General features: G+C 40.7%; 1 protein-coding gene and 1 pseudogene across 1 annotated transcript; both read left to right on the top strand.

The window, feature by feature from the left end:
* Window positions 1-5,906: 5,906 nt before the first annotated feature.
* Window positions 5,907-6,572, top strand: LOC148097268 (uncharacterized; annotated as a pseudogene).
* A 4,696-nt stretch (window positions 6,573-11,268) lies between these two features.
* LOC148097267 (uncharacterized) lies at window positions 11,269-12,444 on the top strand. Its single transcript, XM_087832391.1, has one exon. The coding sequence runs from the start codon at window positions 11,269-11,271 to the stop codon at window positions 12,442-12,444; it is 1,176 nt and encodes a 391-aa protein (XP_087688517.1).
* The last annotated feature ends 3,874 nt before the right edge of the window (window positions 12,445-16,318 follow it).

The raw sequence follows: 16,318 nt of genomic DNA, 5'->3' as shown, positions 1-16,318 counted from the left end.
AATCTCCAGATAAGTGTTAATTATGGTAAACACACAGGGACCGATAGACTGGAAGATGGAAGACTGGAAGTGAACAGGACCTCAGCGTGTGGTCCTGTTCACTTCCATTTACATGAACAAATCGGAGTCTATTAGATAGATATGATACAAACCACTGCAGCACAGTACCTGTAATACCTACAGCGTGTTCTAATCGCTCTAATTGGATATTATGGTCAACAGTATCGAAGGTCTGTCACTGAGGTCTAGCAGGACAAGCACAGAGATGAGTCCACTGTCAGAGGCCATAAGAAGATCATTTGTAACCTTCACTAAAGCTGTTTCTGTGCTGTGATGAGCTCTGAAACCTGACTGAAACTCTTCAAATAAGCCATTCCTCTGCAGATGATCTGTTAGCTGTTTGACAACTACTCTTTCAAGGATTTTTGATATGAAAGGAAGGTTGGAGATTGGCCTATAATTAGCTAAGACTGCTGGGTCTAGAGATGCTTTTTAAGTAAAGGTTTAACTACTTCCAGCTTGAAGGCCTGTGGTACATAGCCGATTATTAGAGATAGGTTGCTCAGATTTAAGATTGAAGCATTAATTAATAATAAGGCCAATGTCTTAATTGAATCTTGAAGCTACCTCTGTACCTCATCCTCCGCTGTAGAACAGGTCACCTGTGGACTATGAAAACTGAAGAAGCTGTTGTCATCATTTTCTGGCTCATTTCCCACTGAGACATGTCCAGTGGTGCTGGTATCATTAGAAGATTCTGTGTTGAGGAGATGAGCCTCTTGAACCATTGTTCTTCTCATGGATTCTCTCTCATCATCATCAAGCCACCAGAGTCGAAATGTATGTAAATGTATAAGAGTTATTATTGACAGTTATAAACGAAAATATTTTGTTTCCATAAAACTGAATATGCAGCATTTTACAACCTACTACTGTATTTCCGCAGTATAAGGCGCACGTAAAATCCTTTAATTTTCTCAAAAATAGTAATTGCGCCTTTTAATCTGGTGCGCCTTATGTATGAATTCTGGTTGTGTTTACTGACCTCGAACCAATTTTATGTCAACAAAATGTTTTAGTACGACTTTGGTAAGCTACGAAGCTGCACCGCTTGATGGATTGTTGGAGCATTACGGCTACCATAGTCAGGAGCCTCATGGACTCATAGTAATCTGGGTCCAAAACTCCGCTTCAGGTCCCAAAGTCAAACGAACACTGCAGCACACTAAGGGTTAAAAAACGTCTAAATTCCTTCATCATAAATTCAGTCATCAGTGATACTGCTTTACCAGGTGTAACAATTAAGTTTAACATCTAGGCATCCATGAAAAACAGAATTTAATAAATTTAACAGAGTTAGAATTTAGCAGGAAGTTAGCAGAAAGTTAGCAGGAAGTTAGCTCGCTAGTTTCGCTAGTTACTTAAAATGATATACCATGTTCTGACTGAGAGATTTCTGGGAAAAAACAAAACAAAACATGCAGCTCTGCTATTACTTCCAGCATAAATGAAGACAGAAACCTACACAGCAGTGACATTCGTAGGGTTACTGAAGTTGGGCTAGCTGGTATATAATGATGTGCTACGTGTTTGCTAGGGACACAGCTACGTTAGCATAACATAAAGCATAACACGGTGAAGCTGGAGGATGAAGATGAAGTTTTTTTCCACTCGATAAAAGTTCCCAATGGTTTTTGACAAATGCAATCACATGGAAAGATGCTGTAGACCACATGTGTAAAACTCAAGGCCCGCGGGCCACAACTGGCCTTGCGGACATTTATATCTGGCCCGCGAGATCATTTTCTATAGATTTATTGTTATTGTTATGCATGGCCCGGCGATATCAGGCTCTACAAATCCCATAATGCAGCGCTGCAGCCTCCTTGCCGAATGCTAGGCTACCTGGGAACATTCCCACGTCAATCAAGTCAAACTTCTGTTATTGGGAAGCTAGCCGCTCACAATGGTTGAGAGAAAAGTTGATTCTGAAAACAGAGCCTTTCAGCACCAGTGGGCGGCTGAATATATGTTTACAGGCATTTCTGGTAAACCCGTGTGTCTTATTAGTGGAGCTAATGTGGCTGTAATTAAGGAATTTAATTTAAGACGGCACTACGAGACAAAACATCAGGATAAGCTGAAAAACCCAAATGCAGAAACTACAGAAAGTAGAAGAGCTAAAGAAGAATCTGACATTTCAGCTGACTTTTTAAACCAGAGCAAAATCACAAAGTGAAGCTGTTGTGAAAGCAAGTTTTATTGTGGTAGAGGAGAAAGCCAAATCAGCCCGGCCATTTACCAAGGAGAGTTTGTGATGAAGGTGTGTGACATCTTGTGCGATGCAGATTTTGGCAAATGTGAGCCTGAGAAGAAACGTATGTCAAAGTGTAACCGACATGAAACTGCCCTGGGACAAACTTGTTGGACTTACAACAGATGGAGCGCGGTGTTGTGCGGTGAAAAAAGCGGACTAGTCAGCAGGATGCGAGTAAAAATGCAGGAGGAGAACTGTACCGGTGAGTTAACAGCATATCACCGCATCACACACCGGGAAACGCTGTGTGGTAAAGTCCTAAAAAGGGAGCATGTAATGATCACCATGACGAAGACCATAAATTTTATCTGAGCTAAAAGTTTTAATCACCGTCAATTTCAATTCTTTTGAGTTGGTGGAAAGCGGCGTCATCATTCACGAAACCTTTACGCCCATTCTCCCGTTGGTTAGCCCTGCTAAAAGGGTTACTATCTCAAATGCGCCTCCTTTTATTAAAAATGAAACTTTAGCCAAGGAGCTGTCACAGTATGGCCAACTGGTTTCACCCATAAAGATGGTCTCTTTGGGGTGCAAATCTGTGCTCCTCAAACATGTTGTGTGTCACAGAAGGCAGGTTTTTATGATCCTCAAAGACACCGCTGGTGAGCTGAACCTGTCTTTCAGTTTCAAAATAGAGGGTTTCAACTACATGGTGTTTGCTTCATCTGAGAGCATGAAATTTTTTGGTTGTGGTGGAGAAGGGCATTTAATTCGATCCTGTCCGGAGAGGCTACAAAACACGCAGCCCGCGGATGATGCCATTAGAGAGCCGGTCCCAGCCAGGGCTCCTGGTAGGGACACGGTGATCGCTCATGCGAAACCCGCTGAGCCCGCGGGCAGCTCCCCCGTGGCTGAGGCGGACCCCGCTGCCAAGGGGCCTGTAGAAAAACGGCTTTTTACGAGCAGTAACGGGTCTGATGAAACTAGCATTGTGAAAAGTGTTGATGTTGTAGAAACGGATCTGACTAATGACCAGTCTGCAGGTTTTTCTGACACCAGTCAGACAGCTGACACGACTCTTGACTCTGTGTGTGATGATCTTTGTGAGGATTTGCTGAAGTTGTCTCAAAAGAGGAAGAGCTCTGAACCTGCCTACTGTAGTACAAAAACGTCAAAAGCTAAGAGAGGAAACGGAACAGGAGAGAGCAGTATGGAGTCTGAAAGTGATTTGTCCCTGAGCCAGGAACACCAGAATCTGTACTCTCCTGCTGAGATCAGGAAATTCTTGCAGAAAACCAAAGGCCTCAGGATGGTGAAAGTGGAGGATTATTTTCTGGACCTTAAGCTTTTTGTTGAGTCGTCTCGGGTCTTGACAAAAAAATTAGGAAATTTTATTGATGATGTGTTGACAGACCAAGAGATTTATCGTTTAAAGAAACTGATTTTGAAAGTGAGATCTCAAGCACTTACTGCTGATGATGACGATGTTGTTTAGGAACACACTCTATATGTCCCTGTCTTTTTTCCTCTGTCTCGCTTCTCTCATGTGCGAATTCAAAATAGGCACATTAAATTTGAATGGTGCTAGAGATGAGGTGAAAAGAGCTGGGGGGGTTTTCGAGCTTATGGACTTAAAGAAATTAGTTATTATTTTAGTTCAGGAAACTCACAGTACTGGTGACAATGAGAGTGACTGGAGGAAGGGCTGTGGGGGAGATGGGGTTTTTTTTGTCATAAGTCCAGTTGTAGTGGAGGTGTGGGGATTGTGTTCTCTAAGAATTTTATACCTGTTTCTTGCGAAGCAGAGGAAATAATAAATGGGTGTTTGCTGAAAGTTTAAGTCAAATATGAAAATGTGACTTTTGTTTTTCTCAATGTATATGCACCAACTAAAGGAGTGGACAGAATGGGTTTTTTAGATGTCCTGTGTGATACTGTTAAGGTTTCTAGCGATGATGAGTATTTGTTTTTATGTGGGGATTTCAATTGTACTGCTAACCCACCTTTGGACAGGAACCACATCGAACCTCATCCTGCGTCTTCTCACAGGCATAGGCAGCTGGCTGCAGCTGTGGACCTGTCAGATGTGTGGAGGTTTTTCAATGGACATCGGCGACAGTACACATGGAGTCATTCTAAGGACAATTATTTATCTTTGGCAAGAGTGGATCGCATATACTCATTTAAACATCATTTGAGTATTTTTAAGGACTGTCAGATAACCCCTGTTGGTTTCTCTGATCATTGTCTGGTTCATTGTTCTGTTTTCATTAAAAATGTTCGTGTAAGGAGTGCCTACTGGCATTTCAATACAGCCCTGTTACATGACAACACTTTTAGGACGCTTTTGAATTTTTTTGGCTCACTCACCGGAAATCTAAATCTGACTTTGCATGTATCCAGCAGTGGTGGGATTTTGGGAAGTGTCAGATCAAACAATTGTGTCAACAGTACACTCGTAATGTTACTATGAGAAACCTAGAGACTCAGGTGGTAGAACTGCAAAGTTTAGCGGTGTCTACAGGAAACCAGGGGCTTTTAGATTCCCTCAAATCCAAAAAGGCTTTTTTAGCCGACCTGTTAGGCACGACAGCCAAAGGGGCTTTGGTCAGGTCACGTTTCCTCAGTGTCACGGAGATGGATGCCCCATCTCACTTTTTCTTTGGACTGGAAAAGAAGAATGGGCAAAGAAAAATTGTTCACTCTCTGTCTGACGATGGCTCAATAATCTCGGATCCTTCTGAGATCAGAAAGTTTGCTGTCAGCTTTTATAAGGACCTTTTTAAGAGTGATTTCTCAGAAAATCCTAGTTTGTGCAATAGATTCTTCAAGGGACTCCCTCAGGTGGCGGCTGAAACCAATCGGAATCTGGAGGTTCAGCCGACTTTGCATGAACTTCATGCTGCTCTGATGAGTTTTCAGAATGGTGGAGCTCCTGGCATTGATGACCTTCCTGTTGAGTTCTACAAAGCCTTTTGGTCTGTGATGGGTGAGGATTTGCTGGAGGTTGTCACGGATAGTCTGCATAAAGGCTTGCTGCCTCTGAGCTGTAGAAGGGCGGTCATCACTCTGCTGCCAAAGAAGGGAGATCTGCGCAGTTTGAAGAACTGGAGTCCAGTATCGTTGCTCTGTACAGACTATAAGATTTTCTCCAAAGTCCTGGCCACCAGGCTTCGAGACGTGATGGCTTCTGTTGTTCATGGGGACCAAACGTATTGTGTGCCGGGCAGGCTGATAAGTGATAATGTCACTTTGATTAGGGATGTTTTGGACCTTTCTAGCTCTTTGGGTATAGATGTTGGTCTCATTTCTCTAGACCAAGAAAAAGCTTTTGACCGGGTTGAACACCAATATTTGTGGCACACTTTCACTGCTTTTGGCTTCAGCCCAGGTTTTGTAGCCATGATTCAGGTTCTGTACCATGACATTACGAGTGTACCAAAAATAAATGGGGTCTTGAGTGGTCCTTTCAGTTTTCTAAGGGGGTGAGGCAGGGCTGTTCTTTGTCAGGGATGCTGTATTCCCTGGCAATTGAACCTTTGATTCACAAATTAAGACAGGACTTGTGTGGCGTTTATATCCCTGGGTGTCACTCGTGACTTCCGCTTCCGGGTCCCTCGTGGTGGCCGCCTCGTGCTCTCGCTTCAGTATGCCACCCAAGAAAGGCCCAACACCAGAGGAGGTTGAGGACATTAAAACCTCCCTCGGAGCGCTGTGCGGAGACGTGGCCGCAGTCAGGGCGCAGCAGGAGCTGCTTCTGGGGCTTTTGGAGGAGGTAAAACAGCTACGCCTCCAAAATGCCGAGAAGGACAGGCGGATCATGGATCTCGAGCGGCGGGTGGATGAGCTGGAGCAGTACACCCGTACGAACGACGTGGTCATCAGCGGTATTAAAATCAAGCCGCGCGGTGGCCGGGAACATCGGGGAGCCCAGCGACGAGGAGACCCGCTCGGTGGAGCAACAGGTGGCGTCCTTCCTCCAAAGCAAGGGGATAGAGATGGACCTGGAGCACATAGAAGCATGTCACTCACTGCCCAGGAGGAGTGACAGACCGCCGGCCATCATCATGAGATTTGTCAATTGGAAGAACAAGGTCGCACTGCTGAAACAAGGACGCAAACTGAAAGGCACGGACGTTTTCATTAATGAAAAAACGCAGACATCGCGAGGAAGGCAAGGCAACTGAAGAAGAACGGTAAAATACAACATACATGGGTAACAAACTGTAAGATTTTCATTAAGCTAAACGGGACACCAGAAGAGGCAAAAGTATTGATAGTGAGGAACATGGAGGATCTGGACAAGTACAACTGACACCAATGTATCAATTACACCAGGAAATGACATGGACACGTTGAAATTAATTCTTCAACAGAAAGTAATTGATCTAGATTGTGAATATAAGGAGCATAATATAATAGATCCAGAAATAGATTCTGAAAGTAACTTTCTCTCTTCTTTTGTTAAAAATTGTAATTATTTCACTCAGGAACAATATTAAAAAAAATTTACCTAGACGAGAAGCTCTCATTAATTCACTTTAACAGCAGAAGTATGTACTCTAATTTTGATTTCATTAAGGACTATTTGCAACAATTTTCTCGCCCCTTCAGTGTTATAGCCATCACTGAAACTTGGTTCAATGTCGATAAAGGAATAGATTTCTGTTTGAATGGATATGATTTAAAATACATGAATAGATTAAATAAGGCGGGCGGCGGGGTTGCTATATATGTTCATAACTCTATAAAATATAATGTTGTAACAACTATGTCTATGGCTATTGATGGAATTTTGGAATGTTTGACTATTGAGATCATGAATGAAAAAAAGAGAACTGTTATAATAAGTTGCATATATCGGACACCCAGTTCAAGTATTGACACTTTTAATGAATGGATAGAAAAAACGTTTGCTTCGGTGAACCAAAAATTACTATTCATCTGTGGTGATTTTAATATTGATTTGCTAAATCCAACAAGGTTAAAAGCCATTGATGACTTTACTGACACGATGTACAGCTTATCACTATATCCAACAATAACGAAGCCAAGCAGAATAACATTACATAGCGCCACTATTATTGACAACATTTTTACTAATGTCATGGATTTCCAAATTAATAGTGGCCTGCTTGTCTGTGATATAACTGACCACTTACCAGTTTTTACTTTGTGTGACTGTGATTTAAGAAAAATAGATACCAAGATCATGATAGCAAAGCGAATAATAAATGAAGGAGCAATTCATGCTTTCAATTTTGATTCCGCACAACAAGATTGGAGTTCAGTGTATGAAGAGTCAGATGTGGACAAGGCTTATGATAATTTTCTAGATATTTTTACCATGTTGTACAATAAACATTGTCCTGTAAACGAACACATGACAAAGAAAAAAAAGATAAAAAGTCCTTGGCTCACAAAAGGAATTATTAATGCTTGCAAAAAGAAAAACAATTTGTATAAACAGTTCATCAACGTAAAAACAAAAGAAGTGGAACAAAGATATAAAGCATATAGAAATAAATTGATTGATATTATAAGAACGAGTAAACAACTTTATTATAGAAGAAGATTATATGAAAATAAAAACAATATAAAAGGAACTTGGGATGTGTTAAACAACTTAATTAAACAAGGATCTTCTGGAACATCATATCCTGAATATTTTACTCATGCAAATGGTGAAAATCACAACATGAGTAATATTGTCAATGGGTTTAATAAATTCTTCATAAATGTTGGCCCTGAACTAGCAGCGGACATCCCGTGTCATAAAAATGAAAATAACAGTAATATAAAATCAAATCCCTCTTCACTGTTCCTCTCAGCTACAAATGAGCAAGAAGTAATAAATATTACATTAAAATGTAAAAGTAAGTCTTCAATGGATTATCATGACATAAATATGTCTGTAGTTAAACAGGTTATTCTGAATATTGCTAGTCCCTTAACATATATCTGTAATTTATCATTTCAGTCCGTTTTTTTTCCAAAAAAAATCAAAATTGCGAAAGTAATACCACTATATAAAAGTAATGACAAACACAGTTTTACCAATTATAGGCCTATTTCTCTACTGCCTCAATTCTCAAAAATTCTAGAAAAACTTTTTAATTCAAGATTAGAAAAATTCCTTGAAAAACATCGAATAATTAATGTTGGTCCGTATGGTTTCAGAACGCAAAGAACCACTTCAATGGCGATAATTGAGGCAGTAGAAGAAATTACTGATACACTGGATAAAAATAAATATGCAGTTGGTATTTTTGTTGATCTCAAAAAGGCCTTCGACACAATTAATCACTCAATTTTATTGGATAAATTGGAAAGATATGGTATTCGAGGGAAAGCTGGTAACTGGTTAAAAAGTTACCTAACGGGTCGGGAACAATATGTTAGCATAGGGCATTACCATTCAGAGAAACTTGGTATTACATGTGGTGTTCCCCAAGGGTCAGTGTTGGGACCAAAACTTTTCAATGTATACATAAATGATATTTTTGATGTTTCTCAAGTACTTAAACTCATACTGTTCGCAGATGACACCAACATATTTTTCAGTAGCGATGATTATACTGATCTTGTAATAACCGTAAACAGGGAGCTAAAATTAATAAAAAAAAATGGATGGACATAAATAAATTATCATTAAATATAAATAAAACTAAAGCAATGTTTTTTGGTAATTTAAAATATAATATAGAATTACCAATTATCATTGAAGGTGTACCAATTGATAATGTTAGTGAAAACAAATTTTTGGGAGTCGTAATTGATAACAAAATTTCATGGAAACCCCACGTCAGACACATAAAAACCAAAATTTCCAGAAGCCTCGCACTTTTGAACAAAGTGAAACCATACCTTGATAAAGATGCACTTCGTACTCTGTACTGTACCCTGGTTCTTCCATATCTTACATATTCAAAGGAGCTTGCAAAGAAAAGCGTCTGGACTTCTTTAAGTTACTTGAAGACGTTTCACCTCTCATCCGAGAGGCTTCTTCAGTTCTAAGGTCAAATGGTGGAGAGTCCCAGATATAAACCTGGTGGGAGTGTCCCCCCACAGAGGGACAAAAGGACCCCCTGATGATCCTCTAATCGCCTGAGCCAAGGTGTGGAACTGGGTGTGGGTCCCAATCAGGCAGAGTTTTGGGTAAGTTCATTGTGAAACCCGGCCCCACCTTATCATGCGAATTCCTGAGGTCAGATGGCCCAGGGTGTGAGTGGGCCTTAAGGCGTCTGGGAAGGGATCTCAAAACTGGATTATAGATGGCAGAGAGTTGGTGTCGTAAACCACCGCCTCTGTTCAAAGATGTTCGCTCACAGTGGACATAGATGGCATAGAGCGACCATCTTTGAACAGAGGCGGTGGTTTACGACACCAACTCTCTGCCATCTATAATCCAGTTTTGAGATCCCTTCCCAGACGCCTTAAGGCCCACTCACACCCTGGGCCATCTGACCTCAGGAATTCGCATGATAAGGTGGGGCCGGGTTTCACAATGAACTTACCCAAAACTCTGGCTGATTGGGACCCACACCCAGTTCCACACCTTGGCTCAGGCGATTAGAGGATCATCAGGGGGTCCTTTTGTCCCTCTGTGGGGGGACACTCCCACCAGGTTTATATCTGGGACTCTCCACCATTTGACCTTAGAACTGAAGAAGCCTCTCGGATGAGAGGTGAAACGTCTTCAAGTAACTTAAAGAAGTCCAGACGCTTTTCTTTGCAAGCTCCTTTGACTACGATGACCTGGATGACTGAGAACCTTCACAGACATATCTTACATATTGTGTGGAAGTGTGGGGAAATACATATAAAAATACAACTAATCCATTAGTCACAGTACAGAAACGAGCACTGCGTATTATTCACAAGGCTGGTTATCTAGATCATACTCACAAATTCTTTCTTCAGGCAAAGTTACTTAAATTCCAGGGTCTGGTTAATTACAATACATCCATAATTTTGTATAAAGCTTTTACTAAACTTCTACCGGCAAATTTACAAACTAGATTTGAAATTCGAGAAAAGGTTTATAATGTGAGAGATTCAAATTACCTAGAACTCGAACAACCCGTAAAGGTTTTTGTGTGTCTGTATGTGGTGTGAAAATCTGGAACAGTCTGAGTTTACAATTGAAACAATGCAAAAATATTCATAGATTTAAATCCCTCTACAAACAGTTGGTCTGGTCACAGTATACTCAATGATGGTTTTTAGTGTGCTCTGTAATGTCTGTTGTCTTACCATTGCTGCTATGGATTCCAAGAGAAAAAAAAAAAAAAAGAAGAGTGTGCGTATGTATGTACAATGGAGCAAAAAAGTATTTAGTCAGCCACCGATTGTGCAAGTTCCCCCACTTAAAATGATGACAGAGGTCAGTAATTTGCACCAGAGGTACACTTCAACTGTGAGAGACAGAATGTGAAAAAAAAATCCATGAATTCACATGGTAGGATTTGTAAAGAATTTATTCGTAAATCAGGGTGGAAAATAAGTATTTGGTCAATAACAAAAATACAACTCAATACTTTGTAACATAACCTTTGTTGGCAATAACAGAGGTCAAACGTTTACTATAGGTCTTTACCAAGTTTGCACACACAGTAGCTGGTATTTTGGCCCATTCCTCCATGCAGATCTTCTCAAGAGCAGTGATGTTTTGGGGCTGTCGCCGAGCAAGACGGACTTTCAACTCCTGCCACAGATTTTCTATGGGGTTGAGGTCTGGAGACTGGCTAGGCCACTCCAGGACTTTCAAATGCTTCTTACGGAGCCACTCCTTTGTTGCCCAGGCGGTGTGTTTTGGATCATTGTCATGTTGGAAGACCCAGCCTCGTTTCATCTTCAAAGTTCTCACTGATGGAAAGAGGTTTTGGCTCAAAATCTCACGATACTTGGCCCCATTCATTCTGTCCTTAACACGGATCAGTCGTCCTGTCCCCTTGGCAGAAAAACAGCCCCATAGCATGATGTTTCCACCCCCATGCTTCACAGTAGGTATGGTGTTCTTGGGATCCTTCTCCTGTCGCATCCTTTCAGGTCTCCAGACAGATACAGAATATGCAGTCAGGGTCAGATGTGACTGTGGTTCAGCTGGAAAAAGCAAAGAAAGCATCACTGTTAAAGTCTGCACAACAACATTTAAACGCCTCGCAGAACTTCTCAGGATTAAAAGTGAAAAGATCAAATCTGATTCCCCCTCAGTTTACAAACTGCCTCTGACAGAAGAACACATGAACATAGATGGATGCAGGAAGTTTAACTTTGGAGAACAAAGCACGAGGCCGAATCGTACAATAATGCTTTTTGGAGTGACAGGATCAGGAAAGTCCACTCTGATCGATGGGATGATCAACTACATTGTTGGTGTAGAGTGGGAGGACAGTTTCAGGTTTAAATTCATTAATGAGGATCAGTCAACATCACAAGCTCACAGTCAGACCTCTGAAGTCACTGTTTACAAAATCAACCACCAGGATGGATTTAAAATCCCGTTCTCTCTGACCATTATTGACACTCCAGGCTTTGGAGATACAAGAGGCATAGAAAGAGACAGAGCGATCACAGAGCAGATACATAATCTCTTCTCTGCTCAGCACAGAGTCACTGACATTGATGCTGTGTGTTTTGTAGCACCAGCTGCTCAAGTGAGATCCACAACACAGAAATATGTGTTTGATTCAGTGCTCTCAATCTTTGGCAAAGATGTGGCAGAAAACATCAGCATTGTGGTGACATTTGCAGACGGTCAGCGTTCTCCAGTTCTAGAGGCGATCAATGCTGCAGGAGTCCCATGTCCTAAAACAAAAGACGGGCTGCCGGCTCACTTCAAATTCAATAATTCAGCACTTTTAGCAAACAACAAATCAGCCGAACGAGACAGTATGAGTGATGATGATGATGAAGGAGACTTTGATCAAATGTTTTGGGAAATGGGGACAAAAAGCATGAAGAGGTTTTTTGCTGCTCTGAATAAAATAGAAACCAAAAGCTTGACACTGACAAAGGAAGTCCTCAGAGAAAGAAAGCAGCTCGAGAATTCAGTTGAGAATCTGCAGGAGCAGGTGAAACTTGGGTTAGCCAAGCTTGAGGAGATAAACGAGACGAGTGAGAAACTTAACATATATGAAGCAGTGATCAGCAGATACCTGGGAATGGAGACGATGAATGCTTAAAAACTGAAGGCTGAATATGAAACGTTACAGGCTGACGTAGTGAAACTAATGGAGATATCTGCCAAGTGTCTGAACAGACTCAAAGAGATAACACTGAAGACAAACCCTCTGTCCACTCCAGAGTACATCGACATGCTTATTGAAGGAGAGAACTCTGAGGGCAAAGCAGGCTGGAAGAAACGAGTTGAGTCTCTGATGGAGATGAAAGAAAAAGCAGAGATCATGGCTAAAATAGAACAAGGAGAGAAACTCCTTCACTGAACATTCATGTGATCACAGAGAAGAACAAAGAAAAGGTCGAGACCAGTTTGAACTGAGACGATAAAGATCTGAACTCACTCGACGAAGACAAATAACACATAAAAAATCTCATATTTACTGTTTGCTGCCTGATAGATCTAGTTTTAAACTGATTTATCTTTAACATAGAAGTGTGATTATTGGAGTGGACTTTACAATGTTCAACCTTTTACTTTTTGTTTTCAGCATATTTTATATTCTTTAACTTTGATCTAATATTAAGTTTATTTTCTCAGTGACTCCTGATGTTGATGTTTATGGAGTTTTTAATGTGTTGATTTTTATGCTTTTATTTAAAAAGTGTAATTTTACTTTTTGTTTCCTTTCCTGTAATTTTTCTGGATTTTTCTGTAATTTAGTTGCTTCATAAAACACAGTAAATGTTTATCAGCTATCAGCAGGGGCGCTGCTAGGATCAGAGCTTTGAGGGTGCTGAGCACCCAGAGAGCTGATCAGCCAGGTAACAAACTTTACTCGGCGGAGTTTGAGATGTCTTCCCTGTCTCTGTCAGTCCCTGCATCCTTAAATGTCTCCAGTTGTCCCGAGTTCTCTCTGACTGTCTCCTTGGTGCATTTAAACCCCAGTTCCTCCCTGTCCTCATCGTCTGTTGTCTTCGTCTCCGTTATCAGTCATCATAATTTTACCATCTCTGTGCAAGTCTGCAAATTTCTTTATTAAATCATAAGATTCTTTTTTTTTTTTATCAGTATAAAATACTAAATATTAAACATTATTGTGCAGCACGTAAGATCGACAGCACAGTGTGCTTTGAGGTAGGAGCCAAAAAGGGTGTAGTTTGTGTGTGTGAGCACCCATGTGTACACCTGTGAGCATGGACGCGCTTGTGTTTAACAGGTTCCTTCATGTAATGATCTGCTAGAGCAGACCTTCCCAAAGTGTGGGGCCCGCCCCCTAGGGGGGGCGCGGAGCCATTGCAGGTGGGGCGCAGAATGAAAAGGGGGGGGAAAAAACAAAACGCTTGACACTGCTAGCACGGGCGCCCACAGAAAAGCAAAGCAGGAGATGAAACATCGTTGAATATGTTTCCAAACCAACTTTATTCTAAGCCAAAGACTAGAAAATATGGTGAAACATATCTTCCCTTTGGTTTCACCTCCACAAGAGCCAAGGTAGGTCTTATTAAAACCCGATCCTTTTGTCCCCATGATAGAACAGAGAAAACCCGACTCATAGTGGTCAAAACATTTATATTTCTTTTTATTCAACCATCTTCCGGAAGAGAAAGAGCCCTGCACAGCCCCAAAAGCTAGTTGCAGAAACTCTAACATTAGACTTTAAAAACGTCTCACATATAGGTGTTATTTTGGTACTTTACACGGCACACAGTTTCGATACAAACACTCCTTATATGGTACAAGTTCCTCTTTTCTGTCTGGCTTCCTGTATTTATTAATATACTTGTATAGCTCTACACTAACTTCCTGTTTTTCAGTCTGGCTGAGCACTTAGTTTATGAGTCTAAAGTGGCCTTGCTGTACAAACCTTCATTATTAAAGTACATAAAACAATATAATAAGAAAATCAGCCTTAAAATATATATTTAAATCTCAACATCATATAACCAAAAGGCTTTCAATAAATAATAGTAGATAGATCTGGAATGATTTTCACAAAGCCTTCTTAAGAAGAATATTTCTTATATAGGACCAATGTTCCCTCTAAGCTGCGCTGGCTCGGACTCTGCACACAGAAAATCTGTGTTGCGCACAAAAAAATCTAACCTGAATTGAAATTAAAGTAAATATGTTAACAGTTCTGTTTTCCAGTGTTAGTCAGTGACTGGCTGCTCCCGTATGGGATCAGAACGATGCCACCTTATCCCATAGTCCAGCCAATGATGCGATTCACATTCGTATATACGCAGCTAATCAGCATTGTTGACAGGCTATGACAGCGTCCTTATGTGCCGACACCGGCGTTTTAGCAAAGCGGCTGATGTGGAGTGAAGCCACGATGATGACAACGTGTACAACCATTGGAGATGTGAGCAGGACAGATGGAACAACTGACGGGAAAAGTGTGGACTTTATACCAGTTTTTAAATTGTGTTGATCGGCCGTAAAACCAGAGTTATGATAAAATATCTGCAATGTTTGGTTTTCTTCTTGAATACTGTCGTTGTTTATATTTACTGCGGGAAGAAACGGTAAAAAAGACGCTTAATAAGGAAACGCTCGAAAGCTTGTGAGCAAAAACACCCCCCCCCCCCTCCCCGCCTTTCCTATTGGTGAAAAATGTAAAAAAAAATGTACCACGTCGACCAATCAAAAAATGATATGGCAACGTGGCATTTAGTTGTTTAGGAAGGGGGAAGATTGCGAGAGATTTGTTTAGCGTTTAGCGCAATTCTTGTGTAGTTAGTGTATAATTAGTGTGTAGTTAGTGTGTAGTCAGTGTGTAGTTAGTGTGTAGTTAGTGTGTAGTTAGTGTGTAGTGTAGTCAATAGTGTTGTGTTGTGTGTCAGAACAATGAGGCGACTGCTGAGTGTTACAGGTGTTACAGCAGTGACACATCTGCTGCTGTCAGGCCTGCAGGTATCAGGCTGTTGTTCTCCTTCATCTCATAGTGGACACAAATTATTTTTTGGAGTGACACAAATAATTTGTGTGGCATCAGATTTGATGCAGAACAGCTGATTGTTCTGTAAATAGTTTGAAATGTTTATTAAAAAACGCCTTGGCTGCATTTTTAGGTAAACAGCTGCAAAAAACTTTGTTGTTTGCATAACTTAGTTACTTTTTTGAAGAAGTAACTATATGATTAATTGCCCAACATTGGTCATTATTTACTGTATTTTGCAGACAGAGTTACAGACTCTCTCCCAGACCACAGACTCATAATACAGTCAGAGCTTTATTTAAAAAAAAAAAAAAGAAAGTTGTGTTTTCAAAATTGGAGTTCAAGTTATTTTTCCTTCCAATAGTGTTAACATGCTACACATGGTCAAGATTTTTTAAATTTTCATTGTAAGTGGGCTAAAGCAGTTAATTAAAAGTAGTCTAACATAAATGCTGTAATTTGATTACTTTAATAAACATGTAACTTGGATTCAATGCTGGCGTGACCACAGTGCACACGTCTGCTGTTGCTCACAGTGGTCCAAGGGACGCTCAGGGAGTTTGTGTGTTCAGACACATGAAACATTAAAGGGAACATTGATTCTCAGCCAGGCCAAGTTTGTTTACTATATTTGTTAAAGAAGGGTTGTTTACAACGTTTTGGCAGCAAAGACGGGCAGAGAGGCTCCCAGGTGCATCTTTAGCAGGGTCAGGTTTATTTAACCATATGCTTGGACTTGTCACCGTTGGCCATAACATGATCAGAGGTTACTTATTGACCCTAACAACTACATTTCATACAGTACTGATGAACAGGTGCTCATACAACAAGTGGCACAGACTTTATTAATATATTTGTAAATAATATTTGACCTAAATATATGGGTCTTGTGATTTGAAGATTTAGGTTAGATGCGTATCTGTCATGGTCTGGGTGTGTGGCTGTAAAACTCCATTGAAGGTCTGGACCTCCCTGGTATCCACCCATGGGCAGG

The sequence above is a fragment of the Neolamprologus brichardi genome, chromosome 18 (assembly GCF_056152115.1).
Source record: "Neolamprologus brichardi isolate AB-2024 chromosome 18, ASM5615211v1, whole genome shotgun sequence".
Classification (NCBI taxonomy): domain Eukaryota; kingdom Metazoa; phylum Chordata; class Actinopteri; order Cichliformes; family Cichlidae; genus Neolamprologus; species Neolamprologus brichardi.
This window is presented reverse-complemented; position numbering and strand designations above follow the sequence as displayed.

Bases quoted from the DNA above. Each gene is read 5' to 3' on its own strand.
- LOC148097267 (XM_087832391.1), top strand. From the start codon at position 11,269: ATGGTGTTCTTGGGATCCTTCTCCTGTCGCATCCTTTCAGGTCTCCAG.